The sequence below is a fragment of the Schistocerca piceifrons genome, chromosome 3, assembly GCF_021461385.2.
Source record: "Schistocerca piceifrons isolate TAMUIC-IGC-003096 chromosome 3, iqSchPice1.1, whole genome shotgun sequence".
Classification (NCBI taxonomy): domain Eukaryota; kingdom Metazoa; phylum Arthropoda; class Insecta; order Orthoptera; family Acrididae; genus Schistocerca; species Schistocerca piceifrons.
Window position 1 is genome coordinate 502,642,666 of NC_060140.1, and position 24,956 is coordinate 502,667,621.

At 42.2% G+C, this 24,956-nt stretch overlaps 1 protein-coding gene across 1 annotated transcript in view; it reads left to right on the forward strand.

Moving 5' to 3' along the window:
* The window catches only part of LOC124788779 (atherin), an 89,250-nt gene that overhangs the window by 8,599 nt on the left and 55,695 nt on the right, over window positions 1-24,956 (forward strand). Inside the window, exon 3 of the mRNA XM_047256062.1 lies at window positions 17,655-17,833. Coding sequence (XP_047112018.1) covers window positions 17,655-17,833 — 179 coding nt within the window. The remainder of the gene's footprint in view (window positions 1-17,654; window positions 17,834-24,956) is intronic.

Consider the following 24,956-nt stretch of genomic DNA (forward strand, 5'->3'; position numbering starts at 1 on the left):
AGAGTAAGAGGAATATGCGCAGGAATTATGACCTCTGACCTCACGTATTTAAGACCCCGCCAGCACGTGTGTTGTGTGTTCAGTTGGCATTTTGCATGTGCTACTAGAGCGCATGCGTTTCTACTGCAGATCTGTGAGCTGCACTGGGCGCCATCCGTGGGCAACTATTGCCGTATCGATACCAGCTCGATTGTCTTCGTACGATAAAATCACAGAACGACGGTGGTAACTCAGAGCATGACATGAACCCATGCAGAATTTAACAGTAAGTCGCCGTCCCGATTGATAAGGCACTCAGACAGTCGTATTTCCCCTGATTCATTGATGATGGAGCTCCAAAAGTTTGACATATGGCCAGACTTTCTGTTGCATTGTATTTCTTCAAATGATCAGTGGAAATGCAATGTTTGGTAATGGCGGACTTGTTGAATTGAAGGAGACGAGTATGCCGTTGATGATCTACAAAGCGGCCCTGCACGGTGCGCGCCGTGTTTTCTATAAATGATGTGCCTCATTCGCACGGAATACTGTAAATGCGTGCCTTGTGCAACTCTTTTAAATCGTATTTGACGGTGCCAAAAAGTGGCAATATTTTGGAAGGAGGACGAAAGATTACTTTAACTTTACGTCTTCTTAACACCTATTTGGCACTTGGGTTTTGAAATGAGGAAATATACTAATTTTGCCCTAAAATAATAGACGCGATCAGGAAAAGACGTGTTACAAAATGGCCATCTAGATAGAATGAAGGAAGACAGATCAACAAAGGAGATCCACACCCTCATCCAAAACAGGCAAAGATAGTGGGTGGGGAAGGAAGACGAAAAGGACGTAGAGGAAGTGTAGATTGTATGGGAGACCTTAGTCAACACAGACACATTCAGATTAGAAGCAAAGATATTCAAAAGTTTTCATTACGATAAAACAAACAGAAAAGTAGCTGGCGTCAGATGGTTAGATGAAAGGAAAAGAGCTGAGGCTGAGAAAATGAGACAGCGTTGTAGCAGGATGGCGTAAAATAGAAAAAATAGTTATCTTTTTGAGGTCCTTAGTTGGCCTGTAACGAAATAAAAAAAAAATAAATTACGTCTCTGCTTAGAAAAAAAAAACTTGCCTCAATATTACTGCAAGTGTTTCTTCTGCACCAACATAATCACATAACTTAGTTTTCTTTCTTTTGTTACTTTTAATATTGGATAACAGTAAGCCGAAAGGTGCTACAGACATACATTGATATCAAAGAATTTATGCGCTTAGTCCCTAACATTCTTCTCTGGCAACACATACTTTCCTTTACTCAGACGATTCATAACAAAATCTATGAATCCAAAGTTTTCGTAGACGATTATGTCTTCTGCAACGGCGAACAACGTATAAAGCTACTGTAGGTAAGTATTTAAGTCGAGAGCCGGCCGGAGTGGCCGTGCGGTTCTAGGCGCTACAGTCTGGAATCGAGCGACCGCTACGGTCGCAGGTTCGAATCCTGCCTCGGGCAGGGATGTGTGTGATGTCCTTAGGTTAGTTAGGTTTAATTAGTTCTAAGTTATAGGCGACTGATGACCTTAGAAGTTAAATCGCATAGTGCTCAGAGCCATTTAAGTCGAGAATGGCGCTCAAATTGCAAGATGTGTGTCGTACATTGATTATAGCACAACTGCTAAAGGCTCAAACTTTTGTCGCAAGTGTGACGTCCAATTTTCAATTTAGCGCTACCCTACCAGCCGCAATTTTGCAATTATAATACTTTCAAGTATGGCACTTTTCAATTTAGGCCGCAAATATTGTCTAACCGTTAAAATCGCCTAATGTGGCATTAACTGGCCTTGACAGTGTGTATTCCGGGACCGGATTATGGACGTGTAGGCGCGTGGTCATGTTAAAGACGTGCAAGTAGAAGTAATACAGTTCGTTAACAGGCGAAAGACGAAATGATATTGAGCGTCATAGATGTATCTTGCGTTACTATTATTATTATTATTTTACTATTATCCAATCGCAAATACAGAAGCAGTATCATTCTTAGTGATGTCCTCATACTTTTGATCAGAGAGCATCTGCAAAATATATGGAAAAAAGTGTTAGGGGTGTGCGATCTGTTGCAGTTAAACGTCGTAATTAAGCTGGGTGCCACAGGGCCGAGGAACGACAACAATGCACCTGCTTCGGGCAGAGAGGCAGGAGGCACGACTTCATGTCACATAAACTCGTCATAACGGCGTCAATTGGCAGCAGCAGAAGCAGCGCTGTGAGACTACAGCCGCCATCGGAACTCCACGGTTCAAAATGTTTCAAATGACTCTGAGCACTATGGGACTTAACTGCTGAGGTCATCAGTCCCCTAGAACTTAGAACTACTTAAACCTAACTAACCTGAGGACATCACACACATGCATGCCCGAGGCAGGATTCGAACTTGCGACCGTAGCGGTCGCGCGGTTCCAGACTGTAGCGCCTAGAACCGCTCGGCCACTCCGGCCGGCGAACTCCACGGTGTGGTGTTTGATTAAATAAAGACGTTGCTATTACTCCTATGTTATCCGAACAGTAAGGGAAATTGTTAAAAAATTTAAAATAAATATCACAAGTGCAAGTAATGTTTTCTAGCGCGCACAGTCGTTCCTACCATTTTAAAAAATTCTTGCTTCATCACTAAAAAGTGTGTAGTTGTATGACGCTGAAAAAGCAGCCGAAAATTATGTTTAGATGTAAACTGCTCTGGTCTCTATTGGAGATGGGAGTAGGCTGTGAACTGTTTGAACGTAGGATACCAGTGTAAATTCTTAAAATAATGCAGTGTGATAACCATTAAACATTTAAACTGCTACATTTACGATCTACGGAAGTTTGTACACTACTGGCCATTAAAACTGCTACACCACGAAGATGACGTGCTACAGGCGCGAAAATTAGCCGACAAGAAGAAGATGCTGTGATATGCAAATGATTAGCTTTTCAGAGCATTCACACAAGGTTGGCGCCGGTGGCGACATCTACAGCGTGCTGCCATGTGGAAAGTTTCCAACCGATTTCTCATACACAAACAGCAATTGACCGGCGTTGCCTGTAGAAACGTTGTTGTGATGCCTCGTGTAAGGAGGAGAAATGCGTACCATCACGTTTCCGACTTTGATAAAGGTCGGATTGTAGCGTATCGCGATTGCGGTTTATCGTATCGCGACATTGCTGCTCGCGTTGGTCGAGAACCTATGACTGTTAGCAGAATATGGAATCGGTGGGTTCAGGAGGGTAATACGGAACGCCGTGCTGCATCCTAACGGCCTCGTATCACTAATAGTCGACATGACAAGCATCTTATCCGCATGGCTGTAACGGATCGTGCAGCCACGTCTCGATCCCTGAGTCAACAGATGGGGACGTTTGCAAGACAACAACCATCTGCACGAACAGTTCGACGACGTTTGCACCAGGCATGGACTATCAGTTCGGAGACCATGGCTGCGGTTACCCTTGACGTTGCATCACAGACAGGAGCGCCTGCGATAGTGTACTCAACGACGAACCTGGGTGCACGAATGGCAAATCGTCATTTTTTCGGATGAATCCAGGTTCCGTTTACAGCATTATGAAGGTCGCATCCGTGTTTGGCGACATCGCAGTGAACGCACATCGGAAGCGTGTATTCGCCATCGCCATACTGGCGTATCACCCGGCGTGGTGGTATGGGGTGCCACTGGTTACACGTCTCAGTCACCTCTTGTTCGCATTGACGGCAGTTTGAACAATGGACGCTACATTTCAGATGTGTTACGAGCCGTGGTTCTACCCTTCATCGATCCCTGCGAAACCCTACATTTCAGCAGGATAATGCACGACCGCATGTTGCAGGTCCTGTACGGACGTTTCTGGATACAGAAAATGTTCGACTGCTGCCCTGGCCAGCACATTCTCCAGATCTCTCGCCAATTGAAAACGCCTGGTCAGTGGTGGCCGAGCAACTGGCTCGTCACAATACGCCAGTTACTACTCTTGATGAGCTGTGGTATCGTGTTGAAGCTGCATGGGTAGCTTTACCTGTACACGCCATCCAAGCTCTGTTTTGCCTCAATGCCCAGGCGTATCACGGCCGTTATTACGGCCAGAGGTGGTTGTTCTGGGTACCGATTTCTCAGGATCTATGCACCCAAACTGCGTGAAAATGTAATCACATGTCAGTTCTAGTATAATATATTTGTTCATTGAATACCCGTTTGTCATCTGCATTTCTTCTTGGTGTAGCAGTTTTAATGGCCAGTAGTGTATTTTGAAAAAAAGTTAACAAAACTGTAAGAGACTCCAATAAGGCTGCCAACTGTTCAAACCTAGATTGTCAGAGTAAATTGTTCAACAACGCACCGAGGTAATTCGTAAACATTTAAACTCTCGTATTTAAGACCTCAAAACGTCTGCACTTTGGAAAAAAAACAGCAAAGTTATAACAAACAGCCCCAAAAACTGTAAATAGCAAGATCATAAGTTGGAACGCGTGCAGAAATGCTTTTGGACACAATCATCAGCTTTAAAGAAAAAAAAACAGTGAGAGAGAAGAAAAGGAAAAAACTGGAAGAGGGGCAGCACCCATTTTCAAGGTCTAAATAATGGGAGTGCAGATGGGTTTGTAGACACAACAAGAGAGGGAAGGAATTGTAAACGTTGCATTTGCGATTTCAAAAAATTTTATTTTTGGTAACATCAGTGAAGCTGTAACAAATAGCTCCGAAACAGTAGCTAGCAACGAAAGGAAGCTGTGAGGTGCTTGTACAAATGTCACGGGGAACGACACTCTGATGAAAAAAAGTGAAACAAATATCCAGATAGAACATTAGAGGGGAGTCCATCTGAAGGTTAGTCGGAAACCCGGCGCTATGGTGGACAGAATACAAGTGATGAGATTAAGACAACTGGTCTAAAATTATAGGTGTGCGTTTTTGGATGAAAAATCGATGTAATTGGGTAATAAATAACGCTGATAAACGTGATATGTCATTAATTACACTAATTAGACAATAAATTATGACAGGGAGTTAAAAAAGTTATAGGTCAAGTGAGTCGGTTGCAGAGAACAGTGGACCCCTGTGCGTTGGAGGACGCCGACAGAGGAGAACATTGACACCTGATCTTGAAGATAAGTCACGCATCTGCCACAGAGAGGATGGCATTGAAGCCCGTCCTTTAAAAAATGGCTCTGAGCACTACGGGACTTAATATCTGAGGTCATCAGTCCCCTGGAACTTAGAATTACTTAAACCTAACTAACCTAAGAACATCACACACATCCATGCCCGAGGCAGGATTCGAACCTGCGACCGTAGCAGTCGCGCGGTTCCAGACTGAAGCGCCTAGAACCGCTCGGCCACACCGGCCGGCCCTGTCCATTACCTTTGATCTTGCTGATAATGGGAACAAGAAGCCCTTTATTCTCAGAGGAACATTTCTGCACTGCTTTAATTTTCCAGTGGAGAGCTGTATTACAACTGTTTGAATGTTACGTATTAAGCAAATCTCATAAAACTGGTGAAATGAAGCAGTTTATTATGGCAAAAACGCATGAATAATATTCAGTAGCTTAAATTGAATTTTTGAAAAATGTCGTCACTAGCTTCACTGCAGTTTACAATCCTCTTGGGGAGATTACCATAAGCACTTCAGATAATTACATGCAGTCGATCTGTCGGATAGAGAATGTAAAATTTAAATGATGTGTTATTTGACGAATAGGATAGACGGATTCTTGTTATCTGAACATATAGTATATACAGGAATCTTGTATCCTGTCTCTAATAGTCATAGCTACAGCCTATTATAACTTAGCAGTAATAGCACAGTTTGCAGTAAATCTCCATATATGAGAGCCCTTTTGGAGCATTCGATAAGGCAGTAGGTCAAATGATCTGTCTATCGGTTAGTCCGTACTACACATATAAGGGGCAGCCAAATGAAAAGGAGACACATGGAAAAAAGTAAGTAAACCGTTTATTACATTAAACGTAATCCCCTTAATTTTACATACATTTATCCAACTGTGAGACAAGATGGAAAAATGTTTTGCGGCTGCATGGGGAACCATGACTGTACCCAGGTATTAACCGTTATGGTGATTACTTTAGATGGAAGAAACAGTTTCCTTGTTTCTTTTCCACCTCTTTCATTTTCATTTGACACCCCTTTATACTCACAGAGACGCTTTGCGTCTTGTTGCCGCCTAGAGCGAAAGTAGTTTGATAAGTGCATAGCATGAATGAAATTCATGGACGATTAGTGAGTTACTTACAAAGTTACTATCGTCGAGCTTCGTGACATACAAAAAGGTGTTTTAACAGCCAAAGATGCAAGGATACAATTACTGTTAACCAATCCTTGCCATATTTTTCATCGTGAACATTGATTGTGGCCCAATTCCTCGTATGCAATGCTTTAAATGGTTCCATTGCTGCAGAAAATTAATTTAATTTGCAGGTTCGAGAAAGTCAGGGAGCTGTGCCAATGTTTTTTATCAGTCTTATGCATGGCCATGCTGTTTTCTTGTCATTTGATCAATTTAGCCACACCACTACGTCTCAAAGTTTTAGTTTTTAACGCTTTGGAAAATCATGAAAAAGTTGTCTCGGCCCCTTTAACAAATACCAGCACCTCAAGAATATACATGAAGTATGGAGGAAAGCGGAAATTGTAGCTTCCCGACAACCTAAGAGACTTGGCTGATCCTGGGACCTACGGCCAATTTCGTTGCTTTGTCATCCACATACATCCTTCAACAGAATAACTGCTAGAAATTATGCACTTCTTATTTGAGAACAGATGAATTTAGGCCAGGGAACTGGTGTGCATCACAGGCACTGAGTTTAGCCTAGTATTCGAAAATGGATTGAAAAACAAAAATATAGGAGGAGCTGTCTTCGTTGACATACCGACCGCATACGGTATAGTACATTATTACATTTACTTTTTGTTGCTTTGAAAAACCAGTGCGAATACTGTAAAAAGAATCAACTTCTAGTGAACTCCACACAGGAGCTTGTTTTTGCCTCCCATCTGAAAAACGGGTATGTTGTAAGGAGACTGGAAAATAATTCGTATTAAGGTGAGTCAGAACATAATTTTTCCCCAAAGTATCTGGGCATATTCCTGGCCTACAAGACATTCTACCTGAACACAAAGAAAAGGTTGCAATTAAAAAAATTCATCTAGTGCTGTCGGTGACCATTTGGGGTGCACATCCTCAGAGTTTGGAAATATATTTATCCTTACGCTATTCAGCAAGTAAACATCTCAACCCTATGAGGCATCAGCTTGTACACGCACACCAGGATAATTTTGCATCATATGATTCACGCGGATTTATAAATGGATGTCTGAAAGCTAAATCCGCATACAAACTTTGTTATAAGGCCAGCATAGTGCCATCTTGTGTGTGTTATAATCTTACGTCTCAATATGAGTATAGCAAGGCAATGAACAGTCAGGCACATCTTTTTAGACACGAACATCTAAGGACACAACTATAATCCCAGAAGAGCTTTAAGAAGACTTCTCAACAACCATTAGCCAAAGAGTGGCCAGACTGCATCTTGGACAATTTACAGCACACAGTGAATGTTTCAAATTTAAGGAAAATCTCCCTTCTGGTATAGATACGAACTGGGAGCGTTGGAGGGCTCTCAATGAACTCTTTTGTGGCGTTGGAAGATGCATTGCATATCTTCGAAACTGCCTGTTTTCAGAATAAGATGGTTTCTGTGAAAGCAGGAAACGTAGACAATGGAACACCTCTGTAAGTGCCCATGAACGTACTTTGCAGAAGATCTGATACAGTGTCACAACAACGATGATGATTGGGTTAAACACATATGACCTTTGGTGTACTTCTTAACTGCAGTTTAAAATTAATTGTTGAGATTTCGTTATTATGTAGACTTCGACTGAATAGGCTAGTCTTTCTTTTGTATTCAGTTTTGTTTCCTTATTGTGATTTCAGCCAAAGATATTACAATGGTAAAACAGAGAAGACACAAAAGACACATGAGTTGGAACAAAACGGCGGGGAAAAAACAGTAGACACACGAACATAAAAAACATGAAGCCGTTCACACTCGATGACAATCCACGCTACAAACTGTTGACACGACGCACAAGCACTGATGACTTTGATGGTACACGTGAACGATGGAGCGTGACGGTGAATTTGTATTCAGTAATGCCTACTGATCTTTGTATCGGTACACAAGTCGCTTCCGATACAAATACAGAAGCATTTACTGTATATGATGTCAGATCAGTCCACATCAGGACTGAATACATTAAATTCAAACAGCTGTACCATTACACCCATTGTAAATTGGACACATATTTACACGAACTTGTCGTTGAATTCTGATTCCTGAAATACTTTTTACTAAAGCCCGCTAGTATGCTCGTAACAGCCTCGCACTCCGTATCTCTCGCTTGTTACACCGTGTAGTTCAGCCGGCCGCCGCCGAGCGCTGCCTGCCGATTGTTCTTACAGGCTCTCTAACTGTTCCCAGCTTCTACTGTGTGGACTGTGGAGCGTCTATGACTCTATGTGTTAAACACGCCGCACATTTCGAGTCAGATGTTTTAGCAGAAGAAGGTACCTGCTTCAGTGAAACTGGCACACATCCATTTACACACTGGAGCACAAAGAAGTAACGGATGGTTTCGCCAATTCTGTTTATTGGCGAAAAAAATTACAACTTCTCTATAAAACAGTTTAAATCAGTTTTTACTGGTATTCTACATATATGTGTGTGACACTAATTTTCTACATGTCATATTGTATGGTGCTATACACACAGCACCTTTCGGTTAAGTGGTTTGGAATTCAAGAACTTTGGTTTTTCGTATGCTTCTGTGGTAAATGAAGCTATCTGCTTCAGCACAATTGGTAAAAAATATTTACACATAAAGTTTCGAATGATTTTCCCTACTGTCACGACATAAACAAGCTGCTTTTTCCTAGTTGTGGCACTTTATACATTTCCAAATGTTTTCTCACACCATTAGATCCCAAGTACGGTAGAGCACTTGCCACAAAATCTGACACAGTATTTAGCAGAGTCACTAAGAATTCCTGTGACGTCACGGGAATATATTAAAGCGAATAAGGAAGATTTGTGCGAACTCGCTGAAATACAAAGTTCGCAGGACGTACAGAATATTTCATTTAATACTTTCTTTACGACATGTCCACCTATGTCCACACGCCATTTATGATAATTTAACAGTATTAAGCTGTGTATCTGGAAAAATATAAAACTCATTATTAGCAAGCTTAGGTAAAAAATCAATCTTAGCAAAAGTGATCGCAGGCAGGAAATTTTACTTTCTAAGAAGGTTGTGCTAGATTCCTCTAATGACGGTAGGAGCATAAGAGAATTTTAATACACACAAAGACTTACGTTGCATTTCGCGCGTGGCAGCTAGTATCTGGATAATATGACCACGCAGCTGTTCTTTCTCCTTGTCTCTCTCTGGACTATTGGAAAATGGTTCAAGTGGCTCTGAGCACTATGGGACTTAACATCTGAGGTCATCAGTCCCCTAGAACTTAGAACTACTTAAACCTAACTAACCTAAGGACATCACGCACATCCATGCCAGAGGCAGGATTCGGGCCTGCGACCGTAGCGGTCGCGCGGTTCCACACTGAAGCGCCTCCGCTCGGTCACACAAGCCGGCGACTGTTGGATGTTGATGGTTTTGCTCGTGAATTTCTCCATACTGGTAGTGCTTTTTTGTCCGTGTCTGTGTTGGTACACGAATGTACCGATAACACCGCTGTTTTGCTCTGCAATCCAACATGTCGTTATTGTCGGCTGTTAGTTGCAGCCCACTGAAGAACATTTCCACACAGTCGCTGTTAAAACTGCGACTGAGGACAAGTGAAAGCCATTATTTAATAAATATTTGATGCATTCGACTGTTGAGATGGTCGTTAGTTTTACTGCTTCATATGTTTCATTACTTAGGCATTGCTTCTCAGTTCTAGGGCTTTCGTTTTTAAGTGTCTAGATACGGCAGAAATTGATTTTGTAGCCATTCTAGCGTTTCATCGTCAATTGCAACGTATTTCATTCCGTCATCATTACGAGTAAGTGTATGATGTGATGTACTGCTAACATCTTGAAGTGTATGCCATTTCAACACGTGCTCCACGTATTTTATCATAGATCTCGAAGAAATGAAATCCGAAGCTTTCTCGTAAATGTGACTATTGTCTTTAAGAAGCTTTAGTGCAGAAGCTATTTCTGGCGAAAATATCTGCTTGGCACGCTTAACGTTCATTTTTTCGAAGTTAGTAGGATCAACGTGCTTCCTAGAAAGAAAACTGACAGGTTTTGTAATTTCTGTAGTTCGTACAACTGTTTCACGTATTTCCCAGAAATCACTCCCTCACCATCAGACACAGCTCTTTCGAAAGAAAGAGCTCTCAGATTCTTAAAACTTGACACTGATCGAAAGCTAGAAACAGCGGCCGTTCACAGTTTTCTGGATGTGGCACTCTACGAGACAATGATTTACTTCCACACAACTTTTCCATCATTGTGACGTTTGTTTTACGATTATCTGTTACGATGCGAAGCACAAAAAAGCCACATTGAATCACAGACAACGTAGGTTTATGCAGCTGTGCACCAGAAAGCTGTTTGGTGAAAAAATACGCTGCTGGAAACCTGAATTTAGTTGTAAGTCCACTTATTATGAAACATAACAAGCGATTAGCCAGAACTGGTCATTTTCTTTGCCCACATTATTTTGACTCGCTACCATTTTCAAGCCGCTGCGCCTGCATTGCATTTCGTTCTCAGTAAAATGCATCTAATTCTCTGTCGTGCTGGAGTTGTTGCTTAATTGACATTTCATCAACTACTAAGCTACACAGCAACTCCGCCTTGTTTAGGCAGGTAGCTTCTGCTTCCAACCTCGAATTTATCAGAGTCGTAACTCCTGTCTCCTGTGAAATGCCACCAAGAAACCGAGAAAGAGTGCGGTTACTGGGCAATTTCAGCACAAAATCTCTGCATATTTGTAACCTTTAGGAGAGCAGTATTGACAAATGACGCACTGTATTACTACATTCTCGCCCCAGCGCGACTACTTTTCACCTGCATTGCTCTAGCAAAAATTCTGTTTTAAAAGTCTTACTTTCTTGTGATATTAACGACCCCAGGGTTTTATGATACTCATTATTTTCATAGTGTGAAAGTCGTTCTGACAGCACGCGGATGTTAGGTTCCTGCCTCTTCAGTCTGCTCGTTAGTCTCCATGCTTTAGTTTTCTGTGACCTTAGTTCTTTTTCTAACAGGTTCAGTCTGGAAAGCGCGTCGTCTTCTGTCTGAACTCCAGCTGACGTGGCTTCATTTGATGGAACATTTGTGCAGGTTGCTTGCCCAGAGTCTGAATTTCTTTTGCGTTTACGGGATAGCTCACTATTTGGACGCTCCTTTTCAGTTTATCGTCTCGATATTACTGCTACGGGAATTTTATGGGAAGGATAATCAGGAAATCAGCTAGGAATGCTACCTGTTTTGAGAATCTTTGTCTTGGAGCTTGATTTATAATCTGCCTCCGTAAAATGTTCATTGCAAACTACTGATGAGTTTGACAGTGTATTAGGTATGAAGTTATCTCGAGAAATCAGTCTCAACCACGTTTGAAACTCGTGGTAACTTATGCCAACCGTTTTTCCTCCTTCGTTTTTGCAGAACGGTACACAGCAGTATGGCATCTGTAAGAAATTAGTGCTTTTCAGACTATTATACGTCGCAGAAGCGTAGTAGGTACGTACTTTTATTTCACATATTTCTGCCTATCAGCAACATGTACAACTGCGGTACGAGTGGAAATACTACAACATTTTAAATAGTATATGCTTTCTGTATCAGTTACTGTATCTTCGTTGAAAGATGACTTCAGGTAGATCATAATCCTCGAAAACAAATATGCAGCAAATCACTGTTCACAGACAGATAAGATCACCCACTGTTCACGTCCTGCACAAGCACAAGTAATTCCAACAATAACAATTCCTCAATGCGGTCCGATAATGCCTTCGTGTAGCATACTATTAGGCTGGGAACAGTTAGAGAGCCTATATATATATAGAGAGAGAGAGAGTGGCCAATGGTGATTGCGTCGTTGATTGGCTGAGAGCCGAGGACGCCATGTTTTTACCAAACTGACGCTGACTTGGTACGAGTATAAATAGATACTGTGTGTGGTTCTGTACTACTGGTTCTCTTCAACGCTTAGAACGCCAATTCCATTGTACAGTTATGTACAGGTTGTAATACGGTAGGTATTGAAGGACTTTAGCATGTCCTCTGTCGGTTCTATTAACGTAAATTACCTTACAGTCACTCTGTTGGTCTCGGATCTATGACGATACTTTTAGAACTTCACAGCAATTTTAGAGGCAAAATTTTTATTTAAAGTGATTTACTTAGCGTCACTAATAGTATGAATTACAAAATCATCAAGGACAGTCAAGAGGGATGCCTGGTTGCTACGTTGTTGGTTGCAAAAACTCTGGCGATTCGCACTGGCTCTGTAGTCTTGGTTGTTCACATTCCTGTAAATTATAATTATCGTGTGGATATTCAATTAACTATTTTCAATTACTTTCTGGGTTCGAATCCTGCCTCGGGCATGGATGTGTGTGATGTCCTTAGGTTAGTTAGGTTTAATTAGTTCTAAGTTCTAGGGGACTGATGACCACAGCAGTTGAGTCCCATAGTGCTCAAAGCCATTTGAACCAATTACTTTCTGCTGTTTCAGTATAGTACCTAATTGTCGACATTTTTCCAGTTTTCTGTGGTATAGAGTTCCTAAAAGCGTGTACAGAATGACGTTTTATGCCAGCATAAGAAAATAAGATCGACACACACTTAAAATGCATTATGTGGGGACGGAAAGAGACAAGAGTTTACCAATTTCAGCAATGAATATCCGCACGGAAAAATCTGAAATAGCACCATGTACTCTGAGATACATTAAATGAAACTTCTCTTTCTTATTAATCAGTTGTCAATGTTTATATGGCATCATAAAATACAGCTGTTGAAATTCGGAAGACATACACATTGCTTCACGATACTTCCATTTGCTCACAAATTTATTAGGCATATATAAACATAGACGAATGGCATTTGTTTTAATCGTGTACCGACTATTAAGCTAGAAGATCTGCTTAGGTCTCATGCGTCAAAGACATGCCTTATTTTTCTCGTGAAGTGGCTAGCTTTCTGCTTGCATCGTTACCTAATTGCACGTCCCGCGCAATCTGGTAAAAACATGGCGGCCATGGGCTAATTGGCCACTCTCTCCCTACACAGGCTCTCCACGAACAGTCGGCCAGTGGCGCCGCTTGCGGCAACAGTGGAAACTTCCACAGACACCTTAAATCCCATTAGATTCTGTTGAGCTGTTAAGAGCATACTAGCGGCTGTGTTTTAATGACACTGCAATTACCATGTATATTTTTTTATGCTGATTCATTGGTATGAATATTTACCGCTCCATGTCTCATGATGGGCTTCGAAATAAAAAATAAAGTTTGGAAGGTAGGAGATGCGAGTGAAAATTCATGCTGGAAATAAATGCAGCAGTTTTATTCATTGCTATTCCCAAAGAGCACATGCTGCAACGTATTTCATTGTTAGGATGGAAAAGACACTTCGTCACTTAAGGGGATTAAATTCTTTAAGTTACGTAGTTTGCAAACAAAATGGTTCAAATGGCTCTAAGCACTGTGGGACTTAACATCCGAGGTCATCAGTCCCCTAGACTTAGAACAAATTAAACCTAACTAGCCTAAGGACAACACACACATCCATGGCCGAGGCAGGATTCAAACCTGCGACTTAGCGCCGCGCGGTTCCGGATTAAAGCGCCTACAACCGCTTTCTTTAATTCTTTGTTGATCTCATTTTATTCTATTTTGATCGTTGTATATGTCCGGGGCGGACGCCTCATGATACCCGTTCATGTTGATCGTTGATCCGTTCACTCAGTTTTTTTATTACAGAGGGTAGTGAACCCTCTGAGTGAACACGCTGAGCTACGGTGCAGGCGTGAACCGCTCGACCACAGCGGCCGCCTAGTTTGCCAACACCACCTCCCATGGTAACATACACTATTTCCTGATACTTTTAATTAGATACTGGAAAGTGGCGATGGTACAATGTATCTCGTACTGAGATGCTATTTGTTGTGCTGAGATAATCTGTGCTGTGCTGAGACACTGGATGTCGTGCTGAGAGCTGTATGTACAGTACTGACCATTAAAATTGCTACAAAAAGAAGGAATGCAGATGATAAACGGGTATTAATTGGACAGATATAATATACTAGAACTGACATGAGATTACATTTTCACGCAATTTGGGTGCATAGATCGTGAGAAATCAGTACCCAGAATAACCACCTCCGGCCGTAATAACGGTCTTGATACGACTGGGTATTGAGTCAAACACAGCTTGGATAACGTTTACAGGTACAGCTGGCCACGCAGCTTCAACACGATACCGCAGTTCATCAAGTTAAGTGACTGGCGTATGGTAACGAGCCAGTTGTTCGGCCACCATTGCCCAGACGTTTTCAGTTGGTGAGAGATCTGGAGAATGTGCTAGCCAGGGCAGCAGTCGAACATTTTCTGTATCCAGAAAGGTCCGTGCAGAACCTGCAACATGCGGTCGTGCATTATCCTGTTGAAATGTAGCGTTTCGCAGGGATCGCATGAAGAGTAGAGCCACGGGTCGTAACACATCTGAAATGTAACGTCCACTGTTCAAAGTGCCGTCAATGCGAACAAGAGGTGACCGAGACGTGTAACCAATGCCACCCCATACCATCACGCTGGGTGATACACCAGTATGGCGATGACGAATACACGCTTCCAATGTGCGTTCACTGCGATGTCGCCAAACACGGATGCGACCATCATGATGCTGTAAACAGAACCTGGATTCATTCGCAAAAATGACGTTTTGCCATTCGTGCACCCAGGTTCGTCGTTGAGTACACCATCGCAGGCGCTCCTGTCTGTGATGCAGCTTCAAGGGTAACCGCAGCCATGGTCTCCGAGCTGATAGTCCATGCTGCTGTAAACGTCGTCGAACTGTTCGTGCAGATGGTTGTTGTCTTGCAAACGTCCCGATTTGTTGACTCAGGGATCGAGACGTGGCTGCCCGATCCGTTAGAGCCATGCGGATGCCTGTCATGTCGACTGCTAGTGATACGAAGCCGTTGGGCTCCAGCACGGCGTTCCGTATTACCCTCCTAAACCCACGATTCTGCTAACAGTCATTGGATCTCGACGAACGCGAGCAGCAATGTCGCGATACGATAAACCGCAATCGCGGTAGGCTACAATCCGACCTTTGTCAAAGTCGGAATCGTGATGGTACCCATTTCTCCTCCTTACACAAGGCATCACAATAACGTTTCACCAGGCAACGCCGGTTAACTGCTGTTTCTGCATGAGAAATCGGTTGGGAACTTTCCTCATGTCAGCACGCTGTAGGTGTCGCCACCGGCCCCAACCTTGTGTGAATGCTCTGAAAAGCTAATCATTTGCAAACCACAGCATCTTCTTCCTGTCGGTAAAATTTCGCAGCTGTAGCACGGCACCTTCGTGATGTAGCAATTATAATGGCCAGTAGTGTAATATGGCGCGCTGTATGTTTATTTATTTATTTATTTATCAGGTTGCGCGGGACCATGAGATCTCCAGCTACTTGGTCATGGAACGAGTCAGTACATAGTTTACGGAATGTTAATTAGAAAATTTATAAACAAAAGAATTAAAATTAATGAAACACAAAAAATTGTGAGAGACTGTAGAAATTAAAACGACATTACTGCGATAATTTCTCAACTACTGCAAGGGACTCATGTACAGAATAGAAGGAATGTGTCACAAGAACATCTTCCAACCTGGATTTGAACGCTTGTGGTTTGCCACTCAGGTTTTTCAGTTCTATTGGAAGCCTATTGAAAATGAAAACCGCTGAACAGTGCACAGCTTTTGTGTACAAAGCGTAACAAACTGTTATCCAGGTGAATTTTCTCCATCTAGAGTGCACTGAATGAATGTTGCTGCTACTTCTTAATGACTCTTGAATGTGAAAAATATTCCCATGATTGGAAGCGGGTGTTAGCGGGTATAATTACAAATATTTTGATTGGTGGCTGAGGACAGTGTACTGAACAACGGTACATCAGTATTTACTTCTTTTGCAGACTAATAATTACAGATATTAGGAATAATATGTTCTGAGGTTAGTTAGTACCTACAAGCACGTGTGGCAAGAGCAAGGCATTAATACTTATTTACTCCTGGGAAGGAGGAAACGTCTTAAAGTGTAGACGCAAAACGATGAATCTGTACTGACTTAGTGGTGTAGTTATGTCCATGAAGAAAACATCAGGTAGTAAATTATGTGAAATGTTTGCAGCAAGAGCCGGCCGGAGTTGCCGAGCGGTTCTGGGCGCTACAGTTTGGAACCGCGCGAGCGCTACGGTCGCAGGTTCGAATCCTGCCTCGGGCATGGATGTGTGTGATGTCCTTAGATTAGTTAGGTTTAAGTAGTTCTAAGTTCTAGGGGACTGATGACCTCAGAAGTTAAGTCCCATAGTGCTCAGAGCCATTTGAACCTTTTTTTTCTTGGTTTTTTTTTTTTTTTTTTTTTTTTTTTTTTGCAGCAAGACTCTTAAGCGCAGAGAATAAATAATTATCACATTGACGTGGGTACATATTCAGGTACCAAGATCACTATTTCAGCTCTTACACCTCTAACACCCCTATGTACAAGGGAGCTAGAATTCTGAGACACCTAACTAAAGCCCTGCACAAGGTTCGCGAAAGGTAAAAGCAGATCTGACTGACCGCCCATTTCTGGATTAAAAATATTCTTTTTGGACACACAGAGATACCTCCAAATATGATATCACACGAGATAATAGAGAGAAAGTAATCAAAGACTTCTCACTCCAGTTTCAGAGACGATATAATTTTATTGTGAAGATAGCAGCATCCAGTTCCTGCACAACGTCTTGTACACGATACTTCAAAGAAAGCCTTCCATCTACCCTCAGTCCTAGACATTCAAAATGATCGATTTCACCAAAAATTTTTTGTTATTTGTATGTGTGTTTAGCGGCAGAGTATTAATATGTATCAAGAAAATCAGTGGACCCAGAACAGAACCCTATGGTAATCCACACTTTACATGACTGCAGTCACATTCAAACCTCTTCCCTAATGACTGATACTGGAGGACAACCCTCTGCTTCATCCTTTCCACATATGACGTAAACTATTGTTGAGCTTTTTCGACAATCCAACACTGTTAAAACTTATGGGGACGTATTGTGTGGTCTGCACAGTCAATGCTTTTATTAAATCAAAGGAAACACCTGCTGCCCTCAAGCTATCGTTTAGACCAGCTAATGCCACACACACAAAAGAAAACATAGCGTTTTCTGTGGATACTTCTTTCCTCGAGTCAACCTGCGTGCCTGACAGCAAACTGCGTGTATTAGGATGTGCCCCTACACTCCTATATACTTTTGTTCGCCACGATTTTTGAAAACACTGGTAGCAAGAAATTATCCGGCCTCTTGGCGTGCTGTTCCAGGAGCGCCGCCGGCTGAAGGAGCGCTTTCCCAGCCTGGCGTTGGTGGCGCAGGACGAGCAGCAGTGCCGGGCCATGCTGCGCTCCTACCAGTCGCTGGTGCTCTCCAGGGACATCTGCGAGGGCGACTGCCCGCGCGGAACCGTCTGTCCCACCGGCCTCTGCAACACGCCCACCAAGAGGTAACGCCGAGCCGTACTTTTATTTTACTTTATTTGGTTTCAGGCAGAGCCCTTTCCACCAGGTACAATTATTCCACATAATGCTACAAACAGGACATTGGTCTGATTTCCTTACAAAATATAGTATACAATTCATAAGAAGTCAACACCTTGCCGCAGTGGATACACCGGTTCCCGTCAGATTACCGAAGTTAAGCGCTGTCGGGCGTGGCCGGCACTTGGATGGGTGACCATCCGGGCCGCCATGCGCTGTTGCCATTTTTCGGGGTGCACTCAGCCTCGTGATGCTAATTGAGGAGCTACTCGACCGAATAGTAGCGGCTCCGGTCAAAGACAACCATCATAACGACCGGGAGAGCAGTAGGCTCACCACACGTCCCTCCTATCCGCATCCTCAGCTGAGGATGGCACGGCGGTCGGATGATCCCGGTGGGTCACTTGTGGCCTGGAGACGGAGTGCTTTTAAGGAGTCAACACAGTACATTAGTTTGATTGCATCATTACAATAAAAATGCAAGAAATTTTATCATAAAACCCAATTTTATACGTACATAATGAAACATTAAAGACATCATCAAAATTTAAAGTTCCCTTTCACAAAGATGAATGAAATGTCAAATGTTTTTGGTTGCGGATCTATTTGTGTAACCAAGAGTTACCCTGACAGAAAAACAGTTCTTAATTTTTAAAATATTGTACTGAGTAATTGTTCTTGGATAATGGTATTTATCGCATTGTATGAATACATGTACAACAGCATCGTCAATGAGGCAGCAATCACAGTTTGAAGAAGGAATGAATTTTAAACACTTGTCTCGTTTTATTGGTATTCATATGACCTGCTCTTAGTCTGTTAAGATCAATAGTTTCTCTTTTCGTGAGAGCTAAGTTGAGAAGTCAAGAGTAGCTTGGAATCTGTTGTTGAATCACCTAACAGCATGTGGCTTTGATGTTGTAAGTGTTTTCTAACTTTGTCCAATCCGCTTTTGCTCGTCTGGTGAATCTACTACGAAAATCACTTTATGGTAGGCCTATGTCGATGGGAAGTAGATGCTGCACCACTTTCTCCAGTTGATCTAATTCCAACATGTCTCAAGATGAACCCATTGACGCAATTCCATTCCTCGACTGAGACTTAGCAGTATATCGTGTGCCAAAGGATTAACACCTTTTTCTTCGACTGCCCTCATAAGAAACTATAGGGCACTCATCGATTCAGTACGTACTAGCACCTTGTCGTCTTGTAAGTCGACTATGTAAAATACAGCTAGATGGATGGCCTACACCTCCGCGGTTAATATCGACAGCTATACCTCAATATTAAATGACACCTCTGAAAAAAAGGTGCTGCTACAAAGTAGTGGATATGAAATCTGTATTGCCAAATTGCAGATTCCTAAGATTTGGTGCAAAGTCAAAGTAGTAGCACTTCGAAAACCTGGGAAAGGGCCAACGGACATACTCAGCATTCAGGAAAATCAAAACGACCTTCGGTGGCGTTAAAAGCAACGGTGGTAACATTAAGAATCTAACGGGAATTCCACTGTTAAATGCAGAGGAGAGAGCGGATATATGGAAAGAGTAAACTGAAGGCCTCTATGAGGAAGAAGGTTTGTCTGATGGGAAAGAAGAAGAAACAGGAGTCGATTTAGAGGAGATAGGGGATCCAGTATTGGAATCAGATTTTAAAAGAGCTTTTCCATCAGAATTTCTAAAATCATTAGGAAAAGTGGCAACAAATCGACTATTCACGATGGTGCGTAGAATGTGTGAGTTTGGCAACATATCATCTGACTTTCGAAAAAATATCATCACCCAATTCCGAAGACCGCAAGAGTTGACAAGTGCGAGAATTATCGTACAGTCAGTTTAACAGTTCATGCATCCAAGTCGTTGACAAGAATAATATACAGGAGAAGCGAGTAGGAGCAGGAGAGGTGAAGCACTTCGGTACTGCATGTAACTTTAACACGTTTAATAAAGTAAAAAAACACAAGTAAATATCAAATGCATACATAACTTTGGCTAGGACGAGCACGTAGGCGTGAAGCCGTAGTCCATGTCTAATCCTGTGAAGTTAGGATGACTGTTCTGTCTTATCTCAAAACTAACAAATACTCGTTGCTGTCCAAACTTTAACTGAACGTAACTAATACAAAGTCTCAATATCAAGCTAGCCACTCGGTAGAGAAGCGATATTTCCAGGCCGTCTTCTCTTGACGAAATGGGCCGAAATCAAGACGGCACTCCCTGAGCTCCACAGCGTCGGCCAGAGGGCGCTGTGGTCGGCGTAGTTAGTCTTTTCTCGTAGTGCCAACTTACGAGAGCGTGCACCTACGTTGTGGCATCGTAACTGTTGACGCCACAGGTAATATACAATATGTACCAGAGCCAAGAGGGAATAATAAGAGTGGACGACCAAGAACGAAGCACTTGGATTAAACAGGGTTAAGACAGGGATTTAGCCTATCCCCCCTACTGTTCAATCGGTACATCGAAGAAGCAATGATGGAAATAAAAGAAAGGTTCAGGAGTGGAATTAAAATTCATGGTAAAAGAATCTCAGTGACACGATTCGCTGATGACATTGCTATCCTGAGTGACATTGAAGAAAAATTATATGATCTACTGAATGGAACGAAGAATCCAATGAGTACAGAAAATAAACTGAGAGTAAGTCAAAGAAAGATGATAGTAATGAGAAGTAGCAGAATAAGCGAGATATTTAACATCGCGATTGATGGTCACGAAGTAGATGAAGTTAAGGAATCCTGCTACCTAGGCAGCAAAATAATCAACGATGGACGGACATCAAAAGCAGACTAGCTGTGGCAAAAAGGGCATTTCTGGCCAAGAGAAGTCCACTAGTATCAACATAGGCCTTAATTTGAGGAAGAAATTTCTAAAAATGTACGTCTGGAGCACAACATTGTATGGTAGTGAAACATGGACTGTGGGAAAACCGGAACAGAAGAGAATCGAAGCATTTGAGATGTGGTGCTACAGGCGTATGTTGAAAATTAGGTGGACTAATAAGGTAGGCAATGAGGAGGTTCTGTGCAGAATCTGAGAGGAAAGGAATATGTGGAAAACAATACATCTAACATGTACTCGTAATATCCAGGCTTATGCGTAAATGCTTTTCAACAGACCTAGTGAACACATGGCAAGGGTTCTAGGGTCATCGCGAGGGTTCTAAAATCAACAAACTATCTTTTTAGTCATCATTTCTTCACCAATAAAACTGTAACTCGCTGTTTCTTTATTATGGGTACTTCACGCCTATACAAATATGCCCAAAGTGGTACTGCAGTGACAAAATTGGCTAAAAAGGGTCTTAATATGCATGAAAAGAACATAAAATGAATGCCAAAAAAGATGTAAAATTGGAAACACTGCAATTTTAGTAAAATATTGCTAATAACTTTTCACTCTTTTAAAATAAAAAATCATAAGCCGGGCGTTCTCGATGAACTGCGATCAAGGAGCAAAAGTATCCCGGAAAAATCTAAAGCAAACGATTTTGTGTCAGCTTGATATTATGCGTACTTTTTGTTGTTTCTTTGTGTCAAAGTATGTAAATGTCTCGAAATATATAAATAAACCGTCAAATCTTTGCTGACCTACAGAATTTTTTTTACGTAAGCAGCACACCATGCTGTAGCAGGGAAAAGCAGGGAATCGGCGGACAAATGCTGCTGTCGGAGCACAAAAAAGGGTGGATATGTCCCTCCTTAAAAGATTCTGGAAGACTAGTGGGAACGTTTGGCCAGCGAACATATTCTCGCTTTTTTGTGCTGAGAGACAGTAGCAGTAGAAGAGAGGCTGAGGGCGAAAGAGAGAGGAGACGGTGATGGTGGGAGAGAAAAAGGGACAGTAAAAAATAAAGGGAAACATATGAAGACAGTAGCAGTGCAAATCACAAAGAGAAAGAGAGAGAGAGATGAACGGAGATAGGAACAGTGGGAGCAAAAGAGGAAGGAGACGAGAGAGAAATGAAAAATTCGTATAATAGGAGACCAAACATAGGAGGGGTAGGGGATGTACAATCTAAGACCGGCAAACTTTAACACGCTGGTACATGAAAACCCGTGGTCTAGGGTTGCCGGCACGGTAGCTCAGCGTGTTCGGTCAGAGGGTAACGTGCCCTTTGTAATAAAAAATCTGAGTTAACAGATCAACAACGAACTGAAATGGATGTCTTACGACGTCCGCCCCGAGCAGATACAACGAACTAAAGCGAACAAAATGAAAACTAAAAAAAAAAAGGGGTAGCGTATTGGATTCATAATCAAAACGTCTTCGGTCATGGGTTCGATCCACGCTACTGCCTAAATTTTAATAAGTAATCAGCAATGGCGGCCGAAGACTTCCGGCATAAGAAGTCAGCCTCATTATGCCAACGGCCTTGGCAAAGAGGGCGGAGGAGCGGATAGAGGTTCAGGGCACTCTCTTGTCCTAGGGGTGGGAAATTGCCCCTAAAGGCGAAAGGATCAGCAATGATCAACGACATGAGGATGCAGAAGGCAATGGAAACCACTGCATTAAAGACACGTAACGTGTATCTACAGGACATGTGGCCTGTAATTGAAGAAGTATCATGATGATCTCTCCATTGGCAAAAGATTCCAGAATAGTCCCCCATTCGGATCTCCGGGAGGGGACTGCCAAGGGGGAGGTTACCACGAGAAAAAGATTGAATAATCAACGAAAGGATGACGTTCTACGAGTCGGGGCGTGGAATGTCAGAAGCTTGAACGTGGTAGGGAAACTAGAAAATCTGAAAAGGAAAATGCAAAGGCTCAATCTAGATACAGTAGGGGTCAGTGAAGTGAAGTGGAAGGAAGACAAGGATTTCTGGTCAGATGAGTAGCGGGTAATATCAACAGCAGCAGAAAAAGGTATAACAGGTGTAGGATTCGTTATGAATAGGAAGGTAGGGCAGAGGGTGTGTTACTGTGAACAGTTCAGTGACCGGGTTGTTCTAATCAGAATCGACAGCAGACCAACACCGACAACGATAGTTCAGGTATACATGCCGACGTCGCAAGCTGAAGATGAACAGATAGAGAAAGTGTATGAGGATATTGAAAGGGTAATGCAGTGTGTAAAGGGGGAAGAAAATCTAATAGTCATGGGCGACTGGACTGCAGTTGTAGGGGAAGGAGTTGATGAAAAGGTTACAGGAGAATGTGGGCTTGGGACAAGGAATGAAAGAGGAGAAAGACTAATTGAGTTCTGTAACAAGTTTCAGCTAGTAATAGCGAATACCCTGTTCAAGAATCACAAGAGGAGGAGGTATACTTGGAAAAGGCCGGGAGTTACGGGAAGATTTCAATTAGATTACATCATGGTCAGACAGAGATTCCGAAATCAGATACAGGATTGTAAGGCGTACCCAGGAGCAGATATAGACTCAGATCACAATATAGTAGTGATGAAGAGTAGGCTGAAGTTCAAGACATTAGTCAGGAAGAATCAATACGCAAAGAAGTGGGATACCGAAGTACTAAGGAATGACGAGATACGTTTGAAGTTCTCTAACGCTATAGATACAGCAATAAGGAATAGCGCAGTAGGCAGTACAGTTGAAGAGGAATGGACATCTCTAAAAAGGGCCATCACAGAAGTTGGCAAGGAAAACATAGGTACAAAGAAGGTAGCTGCGGAGAAACCATGGGTAACAGAAGAAATACTTCAGTTGATTGATGAAAAGAGGAAGTACAAACATGTTCCGGGAAAATCAGGAATACAGAAATACAAGTCGCTGAGGAATGAAATAAACAGGAAGTGCAGGGAAGCTAAGACGAAACGGCTGCAGGAAAAATGTGAAGACATCGAAAAAGATATGATTGTCGGAAGGACAGACCCAGCATACAGGAAAGTCAAAACAACCTTTGGTGACATTAAAAGCAACGGTGGTAACATTAAGAGTGCAACGGGAATTCCACTGTTAAATGCAGAGGAGAGAGCAGATAGGTGGGAAGAATACATTGAAAGCCTCTATGAGGGTGAAGATTTGTCTGATGTGATAGAAGAAGAAACAGGAGTCGATTTAGAAGAGATAGGGGATCCAGTATCAGAATCGGAATTTAAAAGAGCTTTGGAGGACTTACGGTCAAATAAGGCAGAAGGGATAGATAACATTCCATCAGAATTTCTAAAATCATTGGGGGAAGTGGCAACAAAACGACTATTCACGTTGGTGTGTAGAATATATGAGCCTGGCGACATACCATCTGACTTTCGGAAAAGCATCATCCACACAATTCCGAAGACGGCAAGAGCTGACAAGTGCGAGAATTATCGCACAATCAGCTTAACAGCTCATGCATCGAAGCTGCTTACAAGAATAATATACAGAAGAATGGAAAAGAAAATTGAGAATGCGCTAGGTGACGATCAGTTTGGCTTTAAGAAAAGTAAAGGGACGAGAGAGGCAATTCTGACATTACGGCTAATAATGGAAGCAAGGCTAAAGAAAATCAAGACACTTTTATAGGATTTGTCGACCTGGAAAAAGCGTTCGACAATATAAAATGCTGCAAGCTGTTCGAGATTCTGAAAAAAGTAGGGGTAAGCTATAGGGAGAGACGGGTCATATACAATATGTACAACAACCAAGAGGGAATAATAAGAGTGGACGATCAAGAACGAAGTGCTCGTATTAAGAAGGGTGTACGACAAGGCTGTAGCCTTTCGCCCCTACTCTTCAATCTGTACATCGCGGAAGCAATGATGGAAATAAAAGAAAGGTTCAGGAGTGGAATTAAAATACAAGGTGAAAGGATATCAATGATACGATTCCTGATGACATTGCTATCCTGAGTGAAAGTGAAGAAGAATTAAATGATCTGCTGAACGGAATGAACAGTCTAATGAGTACACAGTATGGTTTGAGAGTAAATCGGAGAAAGACGAAGGTAATGAGAAATAGTAGAAATGAGAACAGCGAGGAACTTAACATCAGGATTGATGGTCACGAAGTCAATGAAGTTAAGGAATTCTGCTACCTAGGCAGTAAAATAACCAATGACGGACGGAGCAAGGAGGACATCAAAAGCAGACTCGCTATGGCAAAAAAGGCATTTCTGGCCAAGAGAAGTCTACTAATATCAAATAT